Source organism: Schistocerca americana, chromosome 8 (assembly GCF_021461395.2).
Source record: "Schistocerca americana isolate TAMUIC-IGC-003095 chromosome 8, iqSchAmer2.1, whole genome shotgun sequence".
Taxonomy (NCBI): Eukaryota; Metazoa; Arthropoda; class Insecta; order Orthoptera; family Acrididae; genus Schistocerca; species Schistocerca americana.
Genome location: NC_060126.1, coordinates 157,980,654 through 158,005,932, shown reverse-complemented (window position 1 = coordinate 158,005,932; position 25,279 = coordinate 157,980,654). Strand labels below are relative to the sequence as shown.

The 25,279-nt window shown below is 41.6% G+C and overlaps 1 protein-coding gene across 1 annotated transcript in view; it reads left to right on the top strand.

Annotated features, from left to right (window-relative positions):
- LOC124544941 (WASH complex subunit 2) overlaps positions 1 to 25,279 on the top strand; it is a 154,707-nt gene that overhangs the window by 91,123 nt on the left and 38,305 nt on the right. The window contains exon 13 of the mRNA XM_047123688.1: positions 15,618 to 17,082. Within this exon, the coding sequence (XP_046979644.1) occupies positions 15,618 to 17,082 (1,465 nt within the window). The remainder of the gene's footprint in view (positions 1 to 15,617; positions 17,083 to 25,279) is intronic.

Sequence of the window (25,279 nt, the reverse complement as noted above, 5' to 3'; positions counted from 1 at the left end):
ACCACTAAAACTTTTCTCTCTGTAGTTCTAGACCACTTTTCTGTTTCTGATGCAGGTGCGTGACTTCATTTTTGGAATCAGGTTCTCTAATCTTCTATTCAGATTTGAATCAAATCATTGGATCTGTATAACAGTGTAATGTTTTTTCTTGACAACACAGCATTGCAGCTCACAACAAAGTACTATGAATGCAGCCTCCAGACACTTCTTAGAAACAGGAAATTTTATTATTTCAACAGCTGGTATTCATCCATCTTATATTGTGCGCCTGGCATTGATAACCAGCTAGACTCCTTGTGAAAGACTAAAAATACAAAAATTAATAACATCACATGCAAATATTACATGTAAGTGTACACAACCCGTATTTGTAACTGTGCAGATGTGCTTTCTGCTATCCTCAAAATTTTGTGTTTTTATTATCTAGCCATACTCTCTGTCTGGCTGTCTGGTAACTCATCGCCCCTTGTTAAAAAGTTACTAATTTTTATTTGCCAAAAGAAATTATTTTGATGTTCTGTGAACAAAGACTGTGATAATCTTTTTTTTTTTTTACTTGGAAGGAGAGTGTTATTTCCACAAAACGGTGTGGCTTCAAAACCAGTTCAAAGTCCAAAACAACCCCTCCTATTTGTCCTCACTCATCACCTACCAAAGAAGATGAAATTAGACAATTCATACATTCACTAAAGAACAACAAGGAATGAGGAGATGACTCGATCATTGCCAAAATGTGGAAGAACACCAGAAACAGTGCTATTAATAAACAGACTAAGACAGTCCTTAACATCTTGGAAACAGAGGAACTTGGATGTGGCTAGTCCCTTCCCCCCTCCCCACTGATCCACCCACTTCTTAACCCAGGTGGCAGAGTGGACATAAACAATTAACTGTGTACTGTTTCTTTTTTCTTATGGCCTAGAACATTCTCTTCAAAGCACTACAGAGTATGACAGAAAAATGATTGGACTCACAGTTGGATGAAAACCAAAGAGGCTTCATGAAGAAAGAAATTTCATGTGTCTCATGGAACATGAATTTTAAATGTATTTTCTCTCACGTGGAACGCATAAGTAAGAAAGTTGTAGTTCAGAAAGACATAGGAATCCACTGACGGAACAATTCTTCTCAAAATTATGAAAACTTGGCTTGGATGACAAAATAAGGACTGTTACCTAACAAACTCTTACACACACACACACACACACACACACACACACACTTTCAAACTCAAATTTATGGGAGATATTTCAGATGCTTTTGAAATTGGGATGACTTTCAGGCAAGGAGCTGGGCTCTCATTTCTACTTTTCTACTGTATACCCATGAAAATTATCTCTAGAGGCAAAGGTGTTGGAAATGTGATCAGGCTGGTATTAGAAACATGAATTTGAGTTAACTGCATAGCTTTTCCAGATGACCTCACATTTTTTTCTGATTCATTACACACAGTTTTAGTACACATCAACAAACTAAAGACACAAGCATCAATGGTTGGACTTCAGGTCTCCTTCAGGAAACATGAATGTATAACAAACGTCATGTCTATGCCTAAGAGTACTTCAGGCACAAGAAAGTTAGATCAAATGCACAGAGAAATTTATAAGTACCTATGACAGTTGACAGGATCCAACATGCATAATAGATCAAGAAAATGAAAATTACATATCTTCTAACTATAAATATCTAAAGGAAGAAATCACCCTTGCTAAAGTAGCAGCAGCCAGTTAATATTTCTCTCACCTGTTTCTAATATACTAGTTATAACTGTTCCATGCCTATGTTCCATAGACTCCTTTCTCCTCTCTGCCTCCCCCCCCCCCCCCCCCCCTCTTTTTTCTGGCCTGCTCATCACATTCAGCAGTTTGTCCACTTAACATAGTAACCTAAAAATGGACACCCCAGGTTGGAATATCAACAATATTAGGAAAATGATAGATTGCTTCTCACCGGAACGATGACGTATTGAATTGCAGACAGGCATAACAAAAAGACTGTTACACATTACAGCTTTTGGCCAAAGCCTTGTTCACCAAAGAACACTTGTCAGCTCCGACCAAATTGCGACTCACGTGAATAGCAGTCTGGAGTGAGGCAGCGTAGGAGGAGGGATAGTAGAGACTGCCAGGTACAGCATTGGGAGGTGGGATGTGGGAGAGTGGGGGGTGGAGGAGGGGAGGACTGGAAAAGGAGAGGAGCAGGGGAGGAGAAGGGGCTGGCGAGTACATTGGCAGAGAGCGATACAACCTCAACACCTTCCCTTCTATCCACTTCACATGGCCCTCCTCAACCCAGTGTGCCACCTTCCGAGACATTGACCTCCTCTCCTCTGATGGCCTCATCCACACTTCTGTCCACATCAAATCCACCAACCACCAACAGGACCTACATTTTGAAGGTGCTATCCCTTCCACATCAAAAAATCCCTCCCCTACAGCCTTGCCACTTGTAAACAGTGTATCTGCAGTTCAAAGAACTCCCTTTCCCAGTATGCTGAAGATTTCACCAAGGCCTTCACGGATAGGCTTTATCCCCCGGGCCTAGCCTTCAAACAAAATTCCCGTGCCATTTCCCCCACACACGTGCAATACTCCCATCTTCTCCAAGAGCCAGCTGCAAAACAGTGCCCTCTTCATCACCCAATACACCCCGGAATGGAACAACTGAACCACCTCCTTTGTCAGGACTTTACCTATCATCATGTCCTGAAATGAGGGACATTTTACCCAACTTCCACAGCATTCTACTGCATCCCTATGCCACTCCCAATCCCAACCCTTTGCCATAGGTACCATATTCCTGTAGAAGACACAGGTGCAACACCTACCCAATACAGCCATCTAGCACTTCCTCTTCCATTCTTGACACAGGCATATTGTACTCAATCAAAGGCTGGGTCACCTCTGAACACAGCCATGTTCTCTGCTGCAACCATTGTACAGCTTTTTATAATGCCATGACTACCAACCAGAAGTCCACCAGGATGAACTGCCACTACCAAACAGTGGCCAAGAGCAATGTAAACCACGCTGTGGCACAACATGCAGCTGAACACAACAAATTTGATTTCAGTGGCTGTTTTAACAGCCAGGGCCATCTGGATCCTCCCTTGCACTAACAGTTTTTTATGAACTTCACAGATGGGAGTTATCCTTACAAGACATTCTTTGCTCTTAAAATTATCCCAGCCTCATCCTATGATAAGCTGCTGTCCCACACCCCCACCCAACAGTTTCTGCTGCTTCATCCAGACACCACGTCCCGTTTCACATTTCCTCATCCTTTTTGTGTGCCACCCTCTGCCAATGTACATGCCTTTTCTTTCCCGTCACCTGCTCCTCTCCTTTTCTGTGCCTTTCCTTTTCCATGCCCCATTTTTTTTCTCCACCCCTTCCCTCCGCCCACCCCTATGCCCCAACTCCTTACACTGCACGTGGCAGTCTCTATCCTCTGTATACCCCACCCATACACTGTTATCTATTCCTCCACCTTCTCTGCCCCACTTCAGATTGCTGTTTGCATGGCAGTTGCATTTTGATCAGAGCTGGTGGTGGTATAGCTGCCATGTATGCATGGGTGTGCTTGCTTGTGTGTGAGTTGACATATTTTCATTCGCTAATGTCATATGGAATAATGTTCTGGAGTAAATCATGTTTAAGGAAGAAAGTCTTCATTACACAAAAAAAATGCTGTACTGTAATAATAATATGTTGTACTCACCCATGATCATCCTGTAGATATATGTTTAAGGTGTTGGGAATTAAGATAACTGCTTCACCATATGAAACTTCCTGGCAGATTAAAACTGTGTGCCGGACCGAGACTCGAACTTGGGACCTTTGCCTTTTGTGGGCAAGTGCTCTACCAACTGAGCTACCCAAGCACTACTCACGCCCCATCCTCACAGCTTTACTTCTGCCAATACCTCATCTCCTACCTTCCAAACTTAACTGGTAGAGCACATTCCCGCGAAAGGCAAAGGTCCCGAGTTCGAGTCTCGGTCCGGCACACAGTTTTAATCTGCCAGGAAATTTCATATCAGCGCACACTCCGCTGCAGAGTGAAAATCTCATTCTGCTTCACTGTATATTTATTCTCTCATGAAGTTTGTTATAAATAATCCACTATAGTTCGAAAGGAACTATGAGGTAAATAATTATAATACCAGAAGGAAAAATGACATTCGTTACTCCACATTAAGGTTGTAATTAGCACAAAATGGGGTTTACAATGCTACAACTAAAATTTTTGGTCACTTACCCAGGGATACAAAATGACAGGCAGCAAAGTAAAATTTGATAATAAACTGAGAAAGTTTCTCCTTGACAACTCCTTCAATTCTGTAGAAGAATTTCTGTTACTGCAATGTGTAAAAGTTGGCGGGTAGGAATTATTGACTCGCTTCTGTAAACAATTAATTTGTGATGTGAATGTAAAATGACTCATTCCACATCATTACAATCTATCACACAAAATGATCCATGGAACATGCAACTAATTAATTAATTAACTAACTTAACTAACTAACTAGCTAGCTAGCAAGCTAGCTGTTGTGGAACCGCTGATCATTCTTATCTTTTACACACCTGTAATGTTTTGTATCTTGACTTGCTCTGCACTGCACTAGGATCATTTGGTCAATGATTTTGTACTCTTCTTTAATTGTTAGTTGGTTATATAAGTGTTCATGGTGATTTGCTTTGGCCTCTGCTACCACTTGTCTTGTCTACTTGGTGGCTTTGTTGTTCTGAAGGTTCTTCTCATTCTGGAAAGCTTGTAACTGTTTGAAAGCTGCTTTTTTCTTTTGCTTTGTCTGACCAAAGCTGCATCTGTTTATCAATTCTACGCATACCTGGCTGTGTTACACCAAACTCAGCTTGAGCTACACTCGTTAAAATGGGAGGGAATGCAGGATTCTCACTGATGGCCACTTTATGCTCTTGTAGCTTCCGCCATTTGGGTTTGACTTGACTTTTCACATAGAGCATTCTTATGTAACCTTTCATTCGGATGTCAGTAACTAGCAGTTTATGTTGAGGGGATAGGCATTTAGATGTCTACAGAGTAATATGCATTCAGTATGAGTGTTGTGTCCACTGCTTGTGTAGGTGATCAGGTGTGATGTGCTTTTCTTAAGGAATGTATTTGTGATAATTAGGTCATTTGCTTTAATGAGTTCTAGGATTCTGTGCCATCTCCAGGATTTCCATGGCACATACACCTATCACTGGTATTGCCAATATGAGGTGTGACAATAAAGTAATGAGACTGATTTTCTTTGAAACCCTTCAGGCTTGCGTAGGCACAATATCTTTGACCTTCGTCTATAAGCTGCTTCTAGTCCAAGTGGCACATCACGCAACTGCTCAGTCGTGAGTTATGCTGTAATAAGTTAACACGTGTTTGTGTCTCTCATCACGGAAATGGAACCACGTAATATTGCGCAACGGTATGCCATTTATTTTTGTGTTAAATTGGGTGAAAACGTGATGACAACTTACGGTAAGCTTCAGAAGGCTTTTGGAGAGGAGGTTATGTCAAGAGCTCAAGTTTTTCGTTGGCATAAAATGTTTAGTGAAGGCAGAATGAATGTTGAAGATGAAGACCGCAGTGGACGACCATCGACCTCAGGGACAGGTGTCAACTTGGCCAGGGTGCATGAACTCGTACGAGCTGATCGAAGATGATCTAGGAAAATGATTGCAGAACAACTGTACATCAATTGAGAAACGGTTAGTATAATAATAACTGAAGACCTTGGTATGAGAAAGATTTGTGCAAAAATGGTCCCCAAAAATCTCTCACCACAACAGCGAGAAACACGGAAAAATGTGGCAGCCGATCTGTTAGAGTAAATGGAAATCAATCCAGAATTGTTGAACTGTGTTATCACTGGTGATGAAAGTTGATTTTTTCAGTATGATCCAGAGACAAAACGCCAAAGTTCACAATGGTGCTCAAAGGGATCACCCAGACAAAAAAAAAGCTTGCATCTCAAATTCAATAGTGAAATGCATGCTTGTGTGCTTCTTTGATTCCAAGGGAATTGTTCATAAAGAGTGGATGCTTCCTGGACCAACAGTTAAGCAATATTACTACAAAGAAATTTTAGAAAGACTTCATAAAAGAGTTCTTCGTGTCCATGCCAACATTGCTGATAATTGGATTCTGCATCACGATAATGCACCATCCCATCCTGCTGTGTCAGTACAGTGATTGTTAATCTCAAATTTCAGTACTACCACAGCCACCTTATTCACCAGATATCGTTCCGTGCGACTTTTTTCTATTTCGAAGAGTCAAAACGACAGTCAAGGGACACCATTTTCAAACAACACAAGATGTCCAAAAAGCTATGACGAGGGTCTTGGAGGGTATTACAGAAGATGAGTTCCAGAAATGTTACCATCAATGGCAGAAGTGCTGGAAAAAGTGTGTGCAATCAGAAGGGAACTACTTTGAAGGAGACAGCATTAAACTTGGCTAAAATGGTAAGCAACATTTGTGCATGTACTGTATGCCGCTGTTTAAGGCGGGTGACCTTGAGTGGGACTTAGCCGCAGAGCGAGGCTGTTGCGCAACACGCGTCCTGGTATTACTAGACGCGTGTTGCAGAAGAATTCACTTCCGGTTGCGCAACACGGTGATAAGGAGCGCTGCTTCCTGCTGCGCCCAGTTCTCATCAGTACTTGCAGGCAGCTGCAGGCTCATTCGACTTGAGGCAGCCGCACGCTACACATCGTTATGTTTTTTTAAACATCAGTGTCATTACTTTATTGTCGCACCTCATATGACCATTAGGAACTCGTGCCTGTGTGTGTGTGTGTGTGTGTGTGTGTGTGTGTGTTGGGGCTTACAGGCACTTAACACTGAGGTTGTCAGCGCCCTGACACACATTAAAAGAAATGCATATCAGAACAGTATCTTGTAGCTCATTCCACAATATGTCTTTAGTTGTCTCATTGTAACCTGCCTATGGGACATCGTAGAAAACGTACGAGTTTGACAATGACTACTGACATTGGTAGGTAGGCTAACTCGACATAAGATTTTACGATTTCTACCAGTTAGTGGCTATGACCTGTCAATGTTCTATTGTTCCATGAAGCAATACGGAACGATTTACTTTGGACTTACTTCTTTAGCCAACCTTGCCCTCTTCCCTGCATTGGCCGGATGAGATCATCATGCGTCACCTATGGGGTGGTGCTCTAGCATTTTCCGATAGTTTAACGTTTGCCACTAACTCATGAATTGTAATGACGATTGAGTGGTGGGCCTGTTGCCAGGTCCTGTTGTTGGGAATTTTATACCTTCTGCCAGGTGCAAGTTAGGCTGCCCATAACATAGAATCAGGTGCCTTTTGTAGTTTGTCATCTGGAGTACAGGTGCTATGGTTTTGCCTCTTCTGCCACCAATGCCATGGTGATGTCCACCTTCTGTGGTGCAGGTCCTGTTGAGGCTTTCACTGTAACCCTGGAAAAGTGCCCTATGATAGGATGTTACCACCTGGAGCCATATGAGCCCCAGATAGGATGTTACCACCTGGAGCCATATGAGCCCCAGTTTTTAATGAGCTTTGTACTCTGCCCATCCTCCTTGCTCCTCATTTGTGAGATGAGACCTGAGGCTTATGACTAGTGTGGCAGACTCTGTATTTTAACTAACATATTGCAGTAAAGTTTTCAAAATATTTCTGCCTTTTTTGTAATTATTTTAATAAAGGTAAAAGCTATACTATGCAGTGGGTGTCATTCACTGTTAAACACTGCCTTTTTTCCCCAATGGTTTTTAAGTGTTTTTAGGAACATTTTGTGTTGCTGAATGCGAATATGGCCTCAGCTTTGCTAAATTGGCTCCTGTTTTGTGGCAATTAAAATTTATTGAAGAATATAAATATACAGCAATGTAATGTTTGAGTAGGCATATCCTGACCACGAGTCACATGATTACTGTCTCAGATAACACCAAAATGAGACATTAAGAACTGTAATTAACTAATTATGTAGCATTACTTCATGACAGACAAACTGTATCCCTATATTCAGTGAGACTGTGGAGTTACTCCATCATGAAATGATATTTTATTCTGTATTGCTCTTCAGGACAATCATTTTGGAGGCACCAACAGTAGTCGGCCATCATAGGCGTCTCCCACCTGCATTGATATCTGCCTTCCACCATTTTAATTTCTTGGTGGAACCTCTCCCCATACTTCTTACTGTAATTGCCTACATTATATGGATATATGGACAAGTGTCTGTGAACGAAATGCACTTTGGTACCCATATTAAAATCCAACTTCTTAAACGCTGTCAACACGTTCTACACAATTTCTTTGTAATTGTCTGCCTTATGATTATCTAAGAAGTTTTTCACAACTAAGATATAACTTCACCAGTCCAATGGTTCTAATCATTCGTGAAATTTGTCACTTTGGGATTATTGATGAGTTTGCGAATCTGGGACCCATCAAATATTTCTGCTTTCAATTGTTAAAGACTTAATTTGGGGGGGGGGGGGGCAGGGGGGGAAGAAGAATCTACGTATGTACGAGGGTAATCCCAAAAGTAAAGTCTCCTATTTTTTTTATAAGTACAGATCTCTGTTTTTGTGGCAGTTGGTCACATTGTTATGAAGAGTGCTTCATGCGCTGTGTGTAAACATGTGCACGCCACACTGAGGTGCTCAATCTTGGCTTGGCAGCCGTTGAGAATGGAGCTCCTGTTGGATGTTCCCGCCAAGTGCAAATTGCGCGCAGTTATTCGGTTTTTGAATGCAAAGGGCACTGCACTGATTGAAATCCATCGCCAGTTGATGGAAGTGTATGTGGAGTCGTGCATGGATGTCAAAAATGTTCTTAAGTGGTGTAGAGAGTTTGCAGCTGGTTGGACCGAAATTCACGACGAACGAAGGAGCGGGAGACCGTCAATTTCTGAGGAGACAGTGTTGAAGGTTGAGCAAAGCATGCGTGAAGATCGGCGGATCACCCTGGATGATCTCTGCATGTTGGTTCCTGAAGTTTCCCCAAGCACCGCTCACAGAATTTTAATGGAAACTTTGAAGTACTGGAAGGTGTGCGCAAGATGGGTGCCACGCATGCTGAGCACCACATCCAGCAACAAGTTGATGCTTCCCGCACAATTCTTCACTGCCTTGCAGCCGAACAGGACAATTTTCTGGACTCAATTGTCATGGTTGATGAAACTGGGGTGTACCACTTTACACTTGAGACCAAGCACCAGTCACACCAGAGGCAGCATCCTTCTTAAAGCCGTGGAGCTGGTGGCAAGATGGTATGACATGGGCATACAAAAACTGCCACAGCATCTACAAAAATGCATCGACAGAAATGGTTATTATGTCAAAAAATAACTAAATGTTCAAGCTGTAAACTGATGTAAACCATTGTAGAAATAAACAGGTCTATGTACTTATAAAAATGTAGGAGACCTTACTTTTGGGAGTACCCTCGTACTTGAAGCTGTTGCCTTCTTTATCTAGGACCCTAACAAACTACTTAGTCATTCCTAGCTTTATATGGAATGGAGGCAGAATTATTTTCTTTCTCTTAAGCAATGGCTTCTGAATGATGTTGGCTACACCTACAGTAAGACTTTCCCTTAAAGACCATGCCACTTTTCTTCAGTGATCTTGGTTTGCTCTGCTGCTCCATAAGCATATAAAACAAGTGTACTTCGTATACCCAGACTGCTGCCCAAGCAAGGTGTTTACCATCTTCAGATCACAACAAGTAGACAATTTATGTTCATGATAGCATAATTTCTGCAATGTGATTTTGATAGTTTCATATTCCTCTTTCAGCTTTGTTGAGTGGCCAATGGGAATGGATGCAAAGATGTTGCCATTGTGAAGCAAGACATATTTCAGTCTTCTGGTGCAGCTGCCTTTTGGTTGATGTTCCTGAATTAGTAGACTGGGAATGTTATTGCACTATACAAATTCTTCATCTTGGCTGAGTATTGCAGAGGACCTGCTTCTCTTGTACGGTATACTGAAATTTTCGCTTCTGGACTAAGACAATTGATTTCCTTTAGCCTGGATGCCAGAAGTTTTACTCGATTCTGATCTCGTACTGGGTCATTTAGTTTCTTTTGAGTGAACAATTTAGGTGTAAAAATTTATCCTTCATATTATCTTCTACTGCTGATGCTGCTTTTGGACTCCAAATCCTGTATTCCTTCAGGTTCTGACATTACAAGTTCAGGTAGTTTAGTAAACACTGGTATAGGAACTTCTTTACTGTGTGCCACAGGTCTCCTGGCTGATTGCAAATTTGGAAGCTCCCATTTACATTTTTTGAATAAATTGAAACCTTTTACATCTGCAACACAAAATTAATACTTGTCGTGGTGATTTTTTTGGCTCTCGCCAGACCATCGGTACATCGAAATTGAAACATTCTCATTTTTCCTTTTTCCACTGTTGAAGGCACTGTACACGGTGTATAGAAACAGTGTGAGGAACCCAAGTACTATCTTGGTCTCCAAACTGTATTCAAACATATGCAAGATGTGCCTTCTTTACAAAGTCTGTGATGTTCTGTATCTGTTTCTATAGGCAGTATTCACCACAAATATAACGAATACATCGGGATTGTTTATGCGTCCTCTTCATGGAGAACTCATATTTTTCTGAAACAGATCAAATAAAAATACAAACTAAATTTTAAAGAATGTAATACATTGATTAATTGTAAAATATTAAAGAGTGTAAAAGTTAGATGAAAATAAAGACTGATGGAAAATCAGCATCTATGGCAACATTTAGTTAAAATAAAAAAACTTAAATTTTTCAGAAGTAGAGCCAATTTGGAAAACGTAAAGCCATACTTGGATTCAGGACCTCTGAAATGTAATAAATGTGTTCAAGTACCTTTGACAATAAAAAAAGTAGAGCTGAAAAAACTCAGACTGAAGAAAGTAGTAGTCTGCAACTCCTTTGTTACACATGGGTGTACATTTCTTTCTTACGCTTGGAGTAATAATTTTATGTTCTATTGATTTCAATGGGGATACTGAAATTGCATTTACCTTTGTATTTCCTCATGAATATGTAGTAGGTTATGTCAATTTGATAATTAGTTGAAGCTCTACTTATACATATTTCAGAATCACTGATGTCTCCTTTATATAAAGTAGGCCTGATATTTATGGGGCAACAAAGTAAGATAACTATTTTGTGAATTACATAGAAAATTATATATGTAGAAGACCCCCCATGAACCATAGTCCTTGCCATTGGTGGATAGGTTTGCGTGCCTCAGCGATACAGATAGCTGTACCATAGGTGCAACCACAATGGAGGAGTATCTGCTGAGAGGCCAGACAAATGTGTGGTTCCTGAAGAGGGGCACCAGCCTTCTCAGTAGTTGCAGGGGCAACAGTCTGGATGATTGACTGAACTGGCCTTGTAACATTAACCAAAACAGCCTCGCTGTGCTGGTACTGCGAACGGCTGAAAGCAAGGGGAAACTACAGCCATAATTTTTCCCAAGGGCATGCAGCTTTACTGTATGGCCGAATGATGATGGTATCATTTTGGGTGAAATATTCCAGAGGTAAAATAGTCCCCCATTTGGATATCCGGGCAGGGGATACTCAGAAGGGTGTTGTTATCAGGAGGAAGAAAACTGGCATTCTACAGATCAGAGCGTAGAAAGTCAGATCTCTTAATCGCGCAGGTAGGGTAGAAAATTTAAAAAGGGAAATGGGTAGGTTAAAGTTACATATAGTGGGAATTAGTGAAGTTCGATGGCAGGACGAACAAGACTCCTCGCCAGGTGAACAAAGAGTTATAAATACAAAATCAAATAGGGATAATGCAGGAGGAGATTTAACAACGAATAAAAATAGGAGCGGGGGTAAGCTACTTTGAACAGCACAGTGAATCCATTATTGTAGCCCATATAGATATGAAGCCCACGTGTACCACAGTAGTAAAAGTTTATATGCCAACTAGCTCTGCAGGTGATGAAGAGATTGAAGAAATGTATGATGCGATAAAAGAAATAATGCAGATAGTGAAGGAAGATGAAAATATAATAGTCATGAGGGACTGGAATTTGATAGTAGGAAAAGAAAGAGAAGGAAGTAGGTGAATACGGAATGGGGGTAAGTAATGAAAGAGGAAGCCACCAGGTAAAATTTTGCACAGAGTGTAACTTAATCATAGCTAACACTTGGTTTAAGAATCATGACAGAATGTTGTATACGTGGAAGAGGCTTGGAGACAATGGAAGATTTCACATGGATTATATAATGGGTAGACAGAGATTTACGAACCAGGTTTTAAATTGTAAGACATATCCAGGGGTAGGTGTGGACCCTGACCACAATTTATTGGTTATGAAATGTAGATTAAAACTTAAGAAACTGCAAAAAGGGCCGGCCGGAGTGGCCGAGCGGATCTAGGCACTACAATCTGGAGCCGTGTGACCGCTACTGTCGCAGGTTCGAATCCTGCTTCGAGCGTGGATGTGTGTGATGTCCTTAGGTTAGTTAGGTTTAAGTAGTTCTAAGTTCTAGGGGACTGATGACCTCAGAAGTTAAGTCCCCTAGGGCTCAGAGCCATTTGAACTGCAAAAAGGTGGCATTTTAATGAGATAGGATGTGGATAGACTGAAAGAACCAGAGGTTGTAGACAATTTCAGAGAGAGCGTTAGAGAATGATTGACAAGGAGGGAGGAAAGAAATACGGTATAAGAAGAATGGGTAGCTTTGAGGGATGAAGTAGTGAAGGCAGCAGAGGATCAAGTAGGTGAAAAGACGAGGGCTGGTAGGAATCCTTGGGTAACAGAAGAAATATTGAATTTAATTGATGAAAGGAGAAAATATAAAAATGCAGTAAATGAAGCAGGTGAAATGCAACACAAAGGTGTCTCAAAAATGAGATTGACAGGAAGTGAAAAATGGCTTAGCAGGGACGCCTAGGGGACAAATGTAAGGCTGTAGAGGCTTATCTCACTAGGGGTAAGATAGATACTGTCTACAGGAACATTAAAGAGACTTAAGGAGAAAAGAGAACCACTTCTATGAATATCGAGAGCTCAGATGGAAACCCAGTTCTAAACAAAGAAGGGAAGGCAGAATAGTGGAAGGAGTATATAGAGGGTCTATACAAGGGCGATGTACTTGTGGACAATGTTATGGAAATGGAAGAGGATGTAGATGAAGATGAAATGGGAGATATGATACTGCTTGAAGAGTTTGACACAGCACTGAAAGACCTAAGTCGAAACAAGGCCCTGGGGGTAGACAACATTCCATTAGAACTACTGACAGCCTTGGGAGAGCCAGCTATCACAAAAATCTACCATCTGGTAAGCAAGATATATGAGACAGGCGAAATACCCTCAGACTTCAAGAAGAATATAATAATTCCAATCCCAAAGAAAGCAGGTGTTAACAGATGTGAAATTTACTGAACTATCAGTTTAATAAGTCACGGCTGCAAAATACAGACACGAATTCTGTACAGACGAATGGGAAAACTGGTAGAGGCCGACCTCGGGGGAACATCAGTTTGGATCCCGTCGAAATGTTGGAACATGCGAGGCAATATTGACCCTATGACTTAACCCTAGAAGATAGATAAAGGAAAGGAAAACCTACGTTCCTAGTGTTTGTAGAATTAGACAAAGCTTTTGACATTGTTGTCTGGAATACTCTCTTTCAAATTCTTAAGAAGGTGGCAGGGGTCAAATACATGGAGTGAAAGGCTATTTACAATTTTTACAGAAACCAGGTGGCAGTTATAAGAGTTGAGGGGCATGAAAGGGAAACAGTGATTGGGGTGGTAGTGAGACAGTTGTAGCCTATCCCTGATGTTCTTCAGTCTGTATATTGAGCAAGCAGTGAATGAAGCAAAAGAAAAATTTGGAGTAGGAATTAAAATTCATGGAGAAGAAATAAAAACGTTGAGGTTTGCCGATGACATTGTAATTCTGTCAGATCAGCAAAGGACCTGGAAGAGCAGTTGAACGGAATGGACAGTGTCTTGAAAAGAGGATATAAGATGAACATCAACTAAAGCAAAACGAGGATAATGGAATGTAGTCGAATAAAGTCGGGTGATGCTGAGGGAATTAGATTAGAAAATGAGACAGTTAAAATAGTAAAGGAGTTTTGCTATTTGGGGATCAAAATAACTGATGATGGTCAAAGTAGAGAGGATATAAAATGTAGACTGGCAATGGCAAGGAAAGTCTTTCTGAAAAAGAGAAATTTGTTAACATCAAGTATAGATTTAAGTGTCAGGAAGTCATTTCTGAAAGTATTTGTATGGAGTGTAGCCATGTATAGAAGTGAAACATGGCACGATAAATAGTTTACACAAGAAGAGAATAGAAATGTGGTGCTACAGAAGAATGCTGAAGATTAGATGGGTAGTTCACACAACTAATGAGGAGGTACTGAATAGAATTGGGGAGAAGTGGAATTTGTGGCACAACTTGATTAGAAGAAGGGATCGGTTGGTAGGACATGTTCTGAGGCATCAAGGGATCACCAAATTAGTATTGGAGGGAAGCATGGAGGATAAAAGTCGTAGAGGGAGAGCAAAGTTTTTGTTCGACATTAATAACTGCTACTTTTGATCAACCATTGACAGTTATCTCAGTGAGATTATCTTGTATTCTGAATGCGTGTGCATCAGATAGCAGTAAATATGTTGCCAGCAATCATGTCCAGCCAATCTTTCTGGTATGTTTACTGAAACTTTGCACATAATGATTCTGCAGTTAACTAATACTAACTTCACATTTTCTTCACGTGGCAAACACAGATATTTTTTCCCCCCTCCAAAGCCATCGCAGATTATACATTTTTGCCCAATGGCGTACTACATGTCACTGCTTTTTGGTCCTTATGAGAAGCTTTTCCAAGATAAAATCTCTTGTATGCTTTCACATGTACTTGGCTGGCTAAATGACTGCTTCTTCAATTTCGTACCTTTTCCAGAACTGCTAGCCCCGCCTCTCCCCTACACACACACACACACACACACACACACACACACACACAATTTTATGAAATCTAGAAATGTAGTTATATCATTCTGTGAATGTCGTATCTCGTGGGAAACTGAAGCCACATTTCTCTAGCTAAATATGAATAATCATGTTCTTTTTTCCTTCAGCTTTCCGCACATTTTGGGTGGTTGTGCTTACTGGCAAGCAGTTTGACTGACCCTGTAGCGTAAATGCCCATATTTCATTAGTGTTGCTTTTATTAATATGATAAGAGGCTATTTCCATTATCTGCAAGTAGATATTCACTGTTGGATAGAGGTTATCCTCAAACTTTTCCATACATTGCAGTCTTTGGCTACATGAGTTCATATTGCCTTTCACACTTTTTAATCTTAATGTCATCTCCCCACCTTCCATGAGGTGTCGTAATCTTTCTCTTTTCTTACCTCATCTCTGGGAATCTAACAAAACTTCATTGGTCTACCTACCATTCATATGTCAGGTTTGTAAATAATGATTGTAGTTAATTGATATGCCTTGACATTTAATCTTATGTGTCAGTTATTTGAATAAACTCTCATCTACAAGTAATAGTGTTGCATGTGATTTCTCATGTTGATTGCAGGAACGAGTGAAGATCCAAGTTAAACGCAGACCACAGAGTCGGCATGCCAGACATGAAGCTTTACGTGCCTCAGCTGTAATAAGTCAAGATAATATGGCAGAGGAGACTGTACCGTCACCAGCATCAGCAATTCAGCAGCCAGACAAACACGGTGTGCAGGGATCATCAGTGGAACCAAAGAGCAAGAATACTGAAGCAGACCAATATGAGGCACCAACGAAAATTCCTGCAATGCCAAATCCTCCAGCAGCTGGAAGCAGTCTCCTGTCTCCTTCCACGGATGAGGAAGATATGTTTGGAGTTCCCAGTGACTTGCCATCTGACTACAGCGACGGAAATGATCTGTTTAGAGCAGCACCAATACTTTCACCCACAGAAGTGCCACAATTTTCTCAAAAGGCTGGTTTGCCAGTGGAGTCAGTTGTTAGTGATTCTTCTCAGTCCACAAGTGGGCCTCTGGCCGATCTTTTCATTTCCAGTTCAGTAGACAGAGAAGATAGTTTTTTCCCAGCCCCTACTCCAAAGAGCGTTTCTGGAAAGAGCACACTTACTGAAAATCATGACACACACAGTGAAATAATACAATCCACAGTAGTTGACACTGGAGAAAATGACTTGTTTCAAGCGACTAATGCAGAAGCTCCTCCTAGGACATTATTCCCAGATGCACGAAAGGGAACTGCTGCTGAGAAAGATGTGGAAAAGAGTATGAAAATTAATAAATTAGAAGATTTATTCAGCAGTGTGGAAGAGGATTTGTTCCCTTCAGCCAAATCGGATAACTATTCAGATGCTGCCCAAACTGATTTGTTTGGAAACAACAGTGTCCCAGTACTGTCGTCAGATGGCGGACTCTTTTCAAGTTCCTTATGGACGTCAGAGGAAACAGGAAGAATGTCATCAACAGTAAAAATTACAGAAAATGTGAGGAAAGACCGTATAGGCACACAATTAACCACAGAGGGTGATTCAATCAATGATTCACAGAGTGATCACATTGCGGTATCGAGTGAGAAGATAAGTTCAGAAAAAAGCATAGACTCGGTTCCAAAAATTCCTGCTGGGGGGTTGTCAGTGTTAAATGATGATGGAAGTGATCATTTGTTTTCTGCAAGTAGTAAAAAAGATGCTAGGACGTCCCGTAAACACACTAATGGTAAAGTGAAAGAGAAAAGTATCAAAATCAGAACAGGTGAAAATTCTAGTTTATTTGGTGATGATAGTCCAGAAACTGATGACCTTTTCTCATCAATGCCTCATTCTTTGGAGAAGAAGACTGTCAGTTCAAAGACCCCTGTATCTGTTACTGAGAGTAAAGGCAGTGGAACGAAGCAGGCTTTGCCTAAAGGAGGCAAGTCCTTGTTTGAAGATGATGAGGAAGAAGATCTTTTTGGAAGGACAACAGCTAAACCAAGTGTTTCTTCATCTTCACGGGTACTGCCATCTCTAGATCCACTCGGGAGAGGTAAGTCTGTATGTTCATTGCATAGTTTTATTGTGAATGAAAACACATGCGACACTGGTGTAATATTCTACAATATTTATTATTTATTTTCCAAACTAGTTTTCAGCTTTTCCAGGTGCAAAGACATGGGTGTGGCGTTGAAATGTTTGTAGGATCAAAGACTTTATAGTGGATCTACAGAGTATCTCAGTTTTTGAAGATTACAGTTGTCAATGTTTGATATAGGACTAAAACAAAAGGAATTATTTCAGCGAAAATGCAATGTAAGATTACCCTGTTCTCAACACACCACCTCAAGACTGCAATAAATAGTGCAGAAATCCATGTTTAGGAAAAGTGTCTCTGAATGTTGCCAGAAAGCTTATATCGGGGAACTTCAAAACATAATTTCTGCACACAGCACTGATGGGCAATTTTGTGCAATAGTGAAGAGTGCACTTCAGCATCAGAAAGGAGTGGAATATACAAAATCATTTGTACTTGCGACAAAGTCTATACAGGTCAGTCTGCCAGGACAATGTGCACCTGCCTGAAGGAAAACTGTAGAAGTTGGAAACTGTAGAAAAAGAGACTATCTATTTTGACAAGCCACCTGCTTAAAGAAGACCATAGTTACGAGGTGCAACATGAGCTCTTATGTCACATACATAAAGGAAGGAAGATAAACTACCTTGAAATAATGGAAATTAATAAACATATACCAATTTGTCAAAGATTGGTAATGAATGACCAGACACAGCTCCCTTACTTGCCACCTCTAACTGCAGATACTACTTGTAATCTCATCCAGACCATGTTGTAAATGACCCTTTGTATTCATATTCCGCATTTTTGTTTCCATTATTTCAGTTACTATAATTTCACTCATCCTGCTGAATTATTTTTGTTTTATTTGTACAATCACAGCTGCTTCCCTTACCTACATACTAGCATATCTTATGTGTTTGTGATATAGGACCTATTGTTGTTCAGTGTATGTTCTTTTCAGAAAAATTGTTTTAATTTGTTATGTATTTCAATATTTAATGTGTCACATTTTATCTAAGATAAATAACCTTACATTTCATTTTCTCAGAATTAATTCCTCTTGTTTTGGTTCAAATGGCTCTGAGCACTATGGGACTTAACATCTATGGTCATCAGTCCCCTAGAACTTAGAACTACTTAAACCTAACTAACCTAAGGACATCACACAACACCCAGTCATCACGAGGCAGAGAAAATCTCTGACCCCGCCGGGAATCGAACCCGGGAACCTGGGCGCGGGAAGCGAGAAACCGCACGACCACGAGCTGCGGACCCTCTTGTTTTAGTCCCAAACCAAACATTGACAATTGTCATCTTTGGAGACCGAGATATTCAGTTGATCCACTAGTTTAAAATCTTTGAACTTAACAAAACTTTTAGTGCTACACATGTTTATCTTTGTACCTAATGATGGTGTAACAGTCAAAAACCAGTTTGTAAAATAACTAATATACATTGTAAAATATTACACATGTGTCGTGTATGTTTTCATTCATAATTTATAAAATATTTCACCAAGAATAGACAGAAGTAGCACAATTTCATGTTTAGACAAACATCTCATACTTATATCCTCTTGTTTATTAGCAAATTTATGTTTTATTCTACCAAATTTATTATACCTTATTTCGTATTATTTATGAATATATATTTCCTTTCAGTTGTAATAAAAGGAATTGAGTTTGGTGACCATAATAATAGCCATCCGTCTCAATTTTGGTGTACATTGAGTTCTGTTACTTTTGGCTTAGCTTTTGTCTGCCTGTAGCTCCTTATTACTCTACTATTGAAAACTCTGTACCATATACTTCATCTGCTGTAACATACACCCATCTTTGTGGTAAAACAACATTGGCTGCCACATTATCATTGTAAAACTTTTTTTCAATTTATATTTTTGTGAAAACTGGTATTTCCATTTATTAGCCAATGTTAACATCTGCACCAATCCCCCAGTACTTGCAAACTGTTCAGTGGCTCACTGTGCTGAAGTGTCTGCGTGCAGTGATTATCATCCTCATTTCCTGACTTCGAAACACCTTACTGAGTGCCACCTGCTGTCTTTCCATGCACACGGCTTTCTGTTATACAATGCACCTTTTAGTGAATAGGAACTTCGCATCGCTTTGGCAGTGTGTTGGGGTATGGCTGTGGACGTGACAAATGCCACAACTGAATGCTCAAATGTCTTTGTGCCAACAGCCTGATAAATATCCTAGAAATTGTTAATTGTATATGGTAGAAATAAGAATTTCGATCTCAATGGTGGGAAGGTATAATTATTCCTGTCCTGCAACTGAGAAAAAACCCACATATTTTAACTGAATACTGGCCAACCTTATTGACGAAAGGGCTGTATAAACCATTCAAATAAATATACGAAGATGGTTTTTTCGAATGTGTCTGAAAGAACAGTTAACATTGGTGGCCTTGCTTTTCTTGAAGATTGAAATTACAATGAAATCCAGACCATTAGCTGCTTACAGGTGTTGATAAATATCAACGGAGACAGTTGAAAATGTGTGCCCCAACCAGGACTCGAATCCGGGATCTCCTGCTTACATGACAGACACACTATCTGACTGAGCCACTGAGGACACAGACAATATAGTGCAGGGACTTATCTCTGGCACGCTCCCCGTGAGACCCACATTTCCGACTTACTGTCCACACACTACGTTTGTAGTGCCCCTGCCGACTATACTCATCATTCACTGCAGTCTACCTACCTATTCACGTAAAAGTTAGAGTAATGTAAGTGTACCTACACTGAAGAAGATCATTGGCTGGTAAGCCTTATCTGTATGAAGATGGTATCTGTTCTTTCGGACATGCCAGAAAGAACAGATACCATCTTCATATAGATACAGGCCAGTGATCTTCTTCAGTGTAGGTACACTCACATTACTCAAACTTTTACAGGAATCAGTAGAATGACTGCCGCGAGTAATGAGTGATGTCCCTGCAGTCACATTACCATCTGTGTCTGCAGTGACTCAGTCAGATAGAGTGCGTGCCATGTAACCAGGAGATCACGGGTTCGAGTCCCAGTCAGGGCACACATTTTCAACTGTCCATGTTGATATTTATCAATGCCTGTAAGCAGCTAATGGTCTGGATTTCATTGTAATTTCATTCAAATAAATGGTTAACTGCCACCTTTGTTGCTGCCTTAAAGCTGGAGGGCATATATCACGATTCCATAGTGGCTTTCGGACTTTCCAGTCCTCCACAAATCACCTGGTTCGTCTGAAATCTGCAGTGCACAACGTTTTTGTGCATTGCCAACAGCTGATTACTGTGTTCATTGATCTACAGAAGGCATACCACACAACATGGCAACATCACTTTCTGTCTACACTGCATGGGCGGGGTTCATGGGGCAATTTACTCATTTTTATCCAGAATTTCCTTTCTCTCCAACTATTTTCGGTCCGTATACATTCAGTTCCCAGCAACCAATACCTACAGGAATGTGGAGTACCTCTGGATCAGCTCTGAGCGTAATGCTGTTCCCTGTCACCATCAATATCGCCGTAAAAAGCAGTGAACGCCACAGTCTCTTTGTCATTGTATGTGTATGATCCCTGCCAGTAATACACCTCTGCATAACTGCACATTGCTGAGTGCCAACTTCGATGGGCTGTCTGCAAAATCACGAATTGTGAATTTTTGCTGACTCCAGACTGTGCATCCACATCCAGAAATTTATCTTAGTGACCAATTACTTGAAGCCACTGAAACGTTTTAAGTTGTACATATTTTATTTGATAACAAGCTAACTTGGCTGCCACATATCTATCGGCTCAAGGCAACTTGCATGAAGAAGCTAAATGCTCTCAGTTTTCTTAGTAGCTCCTTGTAGGGTGTGGACTGCATTGTTCTTTTGAGATTTTACAAAGTACTGGTTTTATCTTGTTTGCACTATGGATGTGTTGCCTGTGTGTCAGCAGCACGATCCATACTGAGCTTGATGAACCCTGTTCACCACACTGGCATGCTCTTGGCAACAGAGGACTTCTGTATAGTGTCCCACTGCTGTGGGTTAGATGACAGCAGCTTGTGACTAATTACACTGTCACAGTCTGTCAGATGCATACTTACCCATGTCACCCAATTCTGTTCCACAGCCAACAGTTCAGTGTGTTTGCACACCACCCAAAACTGGGTAGGACTGCTGGGATCGAAGTTGATACTCTTTTGAAGGGCCTCCAACAGTCTCCTTTAGTCTGTGTTCCTAGGGTTCCCTCTCAACAACCCCCACACCCCACTCCCCCTCCCATGGTCTGTATCCTGTCTTGTGATACAAATGGACCTCTTTTGTGGGCCCCTTCAACATCTGTCTTGTTCGATCTTCCACGATTATTCTAATTCGGTATGCATCTACACAGCTGGAGTGAAAATCAATGACCTGGTTGGTTACACTTTCGCACATATTAGGGGACATGAGAAGGACTCTGTACCAATTGTTTTGCAGTGTATACACTGCGGAGTTGGTTGCGATATCTCAGGCTTTGCAGTACTTCCAATCCCTTGCTACTTCCTCGTCTGTAGCAACTTTATGAGCTGCTTAAAAGGCATATCGTTGTGCTACCCGAAAAACCATTTGCTCGCCTACATCCATGACCTATTGGTTGAACTCTGCAGCTCTGAAAAGACAGTGACCTTCATCTGACATCAAGTCACATAGGCATTCCAGAAAATGAACTTGCCCACCATCTCTCTAAAGACGCCACTACAAGAGATCAACTTGACGTCAGAATACCAGGCCCAGACTTACAATTACACAGCGATATTTTGAGGCTATAGGAATTGGAATGACAGGCTACTATCACCCAAAACTAGTTAAGAGTGATGAAGGGGTCCACTAAGGTTTGGCACACATCTTTCCAGGCCTCTCAGAAAGATGCCATTGTGTCGTGCCATCTATGCATTGGCCACATGAGACTCACCCACAAGTTGCTCCTCACTGCAGCTGTGTGGTAGTCTACTGGTGATACCACATGTTCTTGGTGAGTATGCCCTGCTGGTCGATCTGTGGCACGCTCTCAGTGTTGTGACTCGCCGATCTTTCGAAGTGCCGCTGCGCAATTACACGCGTCCTCTACGTGCGGCGCTGTTTGCCAGCCATGCAGCAGCAGCGCCACCTAAGCGGCCGGCCAGCCAGCCAGCCAGCGGCCGCTAGACTTGGACTCAGTTATGATTTGACTGTTAAAGTGACACACGTCTTACTGTGTTTACTTAATCTGACTGTCATGTATTGCGTTGTCCTTGAAATATATTTGTTTAACTTGAAGTTATACAATTGGCGACGAGGTAGTGAATTTTTCTTTTTCATCGTTGACCCACGTGTTTCCATGGCTACTTTAGAGCAACTATTGCAAGGTCTCATAGAACAGCAAACGCTTCTCACAAATGCAATTCGTGATTTCGTCGCGGCATCAAATGCGGGGCATATCTCGTTGTTGTCTCTCCCTCCTTTTCCTCCTAACGACAAGACGGCATAAGACTGGTCTAATTACGAAAAACGTCTTCGACAGCACTTCTTGGCATTTTATTTCGCGGACAACCAAACATGTAAGTCTCTGTTCCTTTCATGGATTTCACTTCAAACATATCGGTTGTTGTCGCAATTGGCTCCTTTGAAAGATCCTGCGTCTTTGTCCTTTGCTGAAATGTGCTCACTTCTGTCCGTCTATTTTCAAAAGCATACGCATGTGGTAGCCTCTCGTGTTGCCTTTTATCGTTGTCAGAAACAACCAAATCAATCCTATCGCGCTTTGGCTGCTGAACTTCACGGCCTCAGTAGAAAGTGTCAATTTGTTACTGAAGTTCACAAAGAATCCTACGCCGATTCCATGGTACGGGATGCTATTATCCGGTCGGCGCCCGACAAAGAAGTTAGGCAACGTGCCCTTCAGTGGGCAAATCCGACTCTAGATGAAGTCCTATCCATCGCTCAGTCTTTTGAAATTTCTCGCACTGCTGGAGCGCAAATAGAGGCATGGGGTGACGTCTGGGAAATACAACCTCTGTGCGCTGTTGACGAAGCGTGTGGCGTGTCCTCGCTGGCCGACATGGCCGCAGTACGCTCCCAAGCGCAGCCTCAGCCTAACCGTAAACAAACCTCTAAGAAACTGCAGCAAAACTCACGGCAATTTCCTTCACGTCCGCGGTGTTTTACGAAACATTCATGAGAGGATTGTCCACAACATTCGGCTGTGTGTCACAAATGCAAAAAAAAAAGGGTCATGTGTCATCTGTTTGCAAATCTGACCGCAATCATGATGTTCATGAACATGGTGCTGATTCTGATTCTGTGTTGTCTGTCAATTATACTTCTTCCCTTACAGGGAAGTTATTCCTCACTGTCCAAATACTTAGTCGCGATGTTCGCATGCAGGTGGATACTGGTTTTGCTGCCACTATCATCAGTTCTCAGACGTATCTTCAGTTGGGTTCTCCAACTCTTGTCACCTGTCACTAGGCAATTACGGACTTACAATAAACAGAAGATTTCTCTCTTGGGACAATTTGATGCTGAGGTTTCTTACAGATCGGTCGTTCGCACTGTTCCCATATTTGTGGTCGACCATAGTAACGCGGAGAATGTTTTTGGTTTCGATGCCTTTCGCGGTTTTGGGTTCTCCATAGATAACTCTGTCAATATCGTCTCTGATGCTATTCCTTATGCTCAATTGGATTCCTTGTCGACGACATTTTCTTCCCTTTTTTTTCTCCTGGGTTAGGCCGTGCAAACGACTTTGAAGCTCATATCACTCTCAAACCCACTGCTCGGCCTAAGTCTTTTCGGGCTTGGCCATTCCTGTGGCCCTTCGTGATCAGGTCAAACGGGAGCTGGATCGTCACACTGCTTCAGCGGTCTTGCTTCCTGTCACTTCCAGTGAGTGGTCCTCTCCTGTCGTTGTCGTTGCTAAGCCAAATGGTGATATTAGTCTCTGTGGCGATTTCAAAGCCACCGTAAAAGCTCAATGCCTTATCGACACTTACCCTATGCCTAGACAGGAAGAATTGTTCACTAAACTTGCTGGAGGCCAGTATTTTTCTAAACTTGAGACGTCAGAAGCTTATCATCAACTTCCTCTCGACGCTGCTTTCCGGCAGTTTCTGGTCCTTAACATGCCTTTCGGCCTCTATCAATACCAATGATTGCCATTCGGGATTGCCAGCGCCTCTGCTCTCTTTCAGCGATTCTTGGAACAATTATTGCTCACTGTCCCTGGGTGTATAAATTACATGGACAACATTGTTGTCACTGGCTCCACCACTGAAGAACATCTTCAGAATCTCCGCACACTTTTTCATGTCTTACAGACTGCCGGTCTTAAGTGTAATCTTCAGAAATCAAAACTTGGGGTTTCAACTCTCTCGGGATAGTATTCGTCTGCTTCAGCAAACTGTTGCTGCGATCGATGCCCTTCCTCACCCTACATCTGTTAAGGAACTGCATGCCTTCTTGGGGAAAATAGCATACTATCACAGGTTTTTACTGTCTGCTGCTTTGGTGGCTCAGCTGTTGCATAAAAACGTGCCTTTTCACTGGTCCACGTCATGCGATGTGGCTTTCCAGAAATTGAAGACTATGCTGAAACAGGCCCCGTGCCTGGCTACTTATCGACCTGGCCAACATCTTGTTCTTGCCACGGACGCTTCTCAATACGGGGTTGGTGCAGTCCTTGCGCACCGTTTTTCTGACAGTTCTGAACAACCCATTGCTTATGCCTCCAAAACGCTCACGGATGGCCAACAAAAGTATTCTCAAATTGAAAAAGAAGCTTTGGCCATTATTTATGCTCTTCATAAGTTTGGTGTTTTTCTCTATGGATCTAAATTTCATCTTGTTACCGATCACAAACCACTTGTTTCTTTATTTCATCCATCAACGTCACTTCCTGACAAGGCTGCACACCGCCTCCAGCGTTGGGCTCTTTATTTGTCTCGTTTCAATTATGGGATTCATTTCCGGCCGACGGGCCAACATGCGAATGCTGAAGCACTGTCTCACCTTCCCATGGCTCCTGATGTGGCATTCGATAGGGATGAACTTTTGTGTTTCCACCTGGATGTTGCCGAACAGCAGGTTGTGGACGGGTTCCCCATCACCGGGGACTGGCTGGAGGCTGCTACGGGTTCTGACCCTACCCTCCCC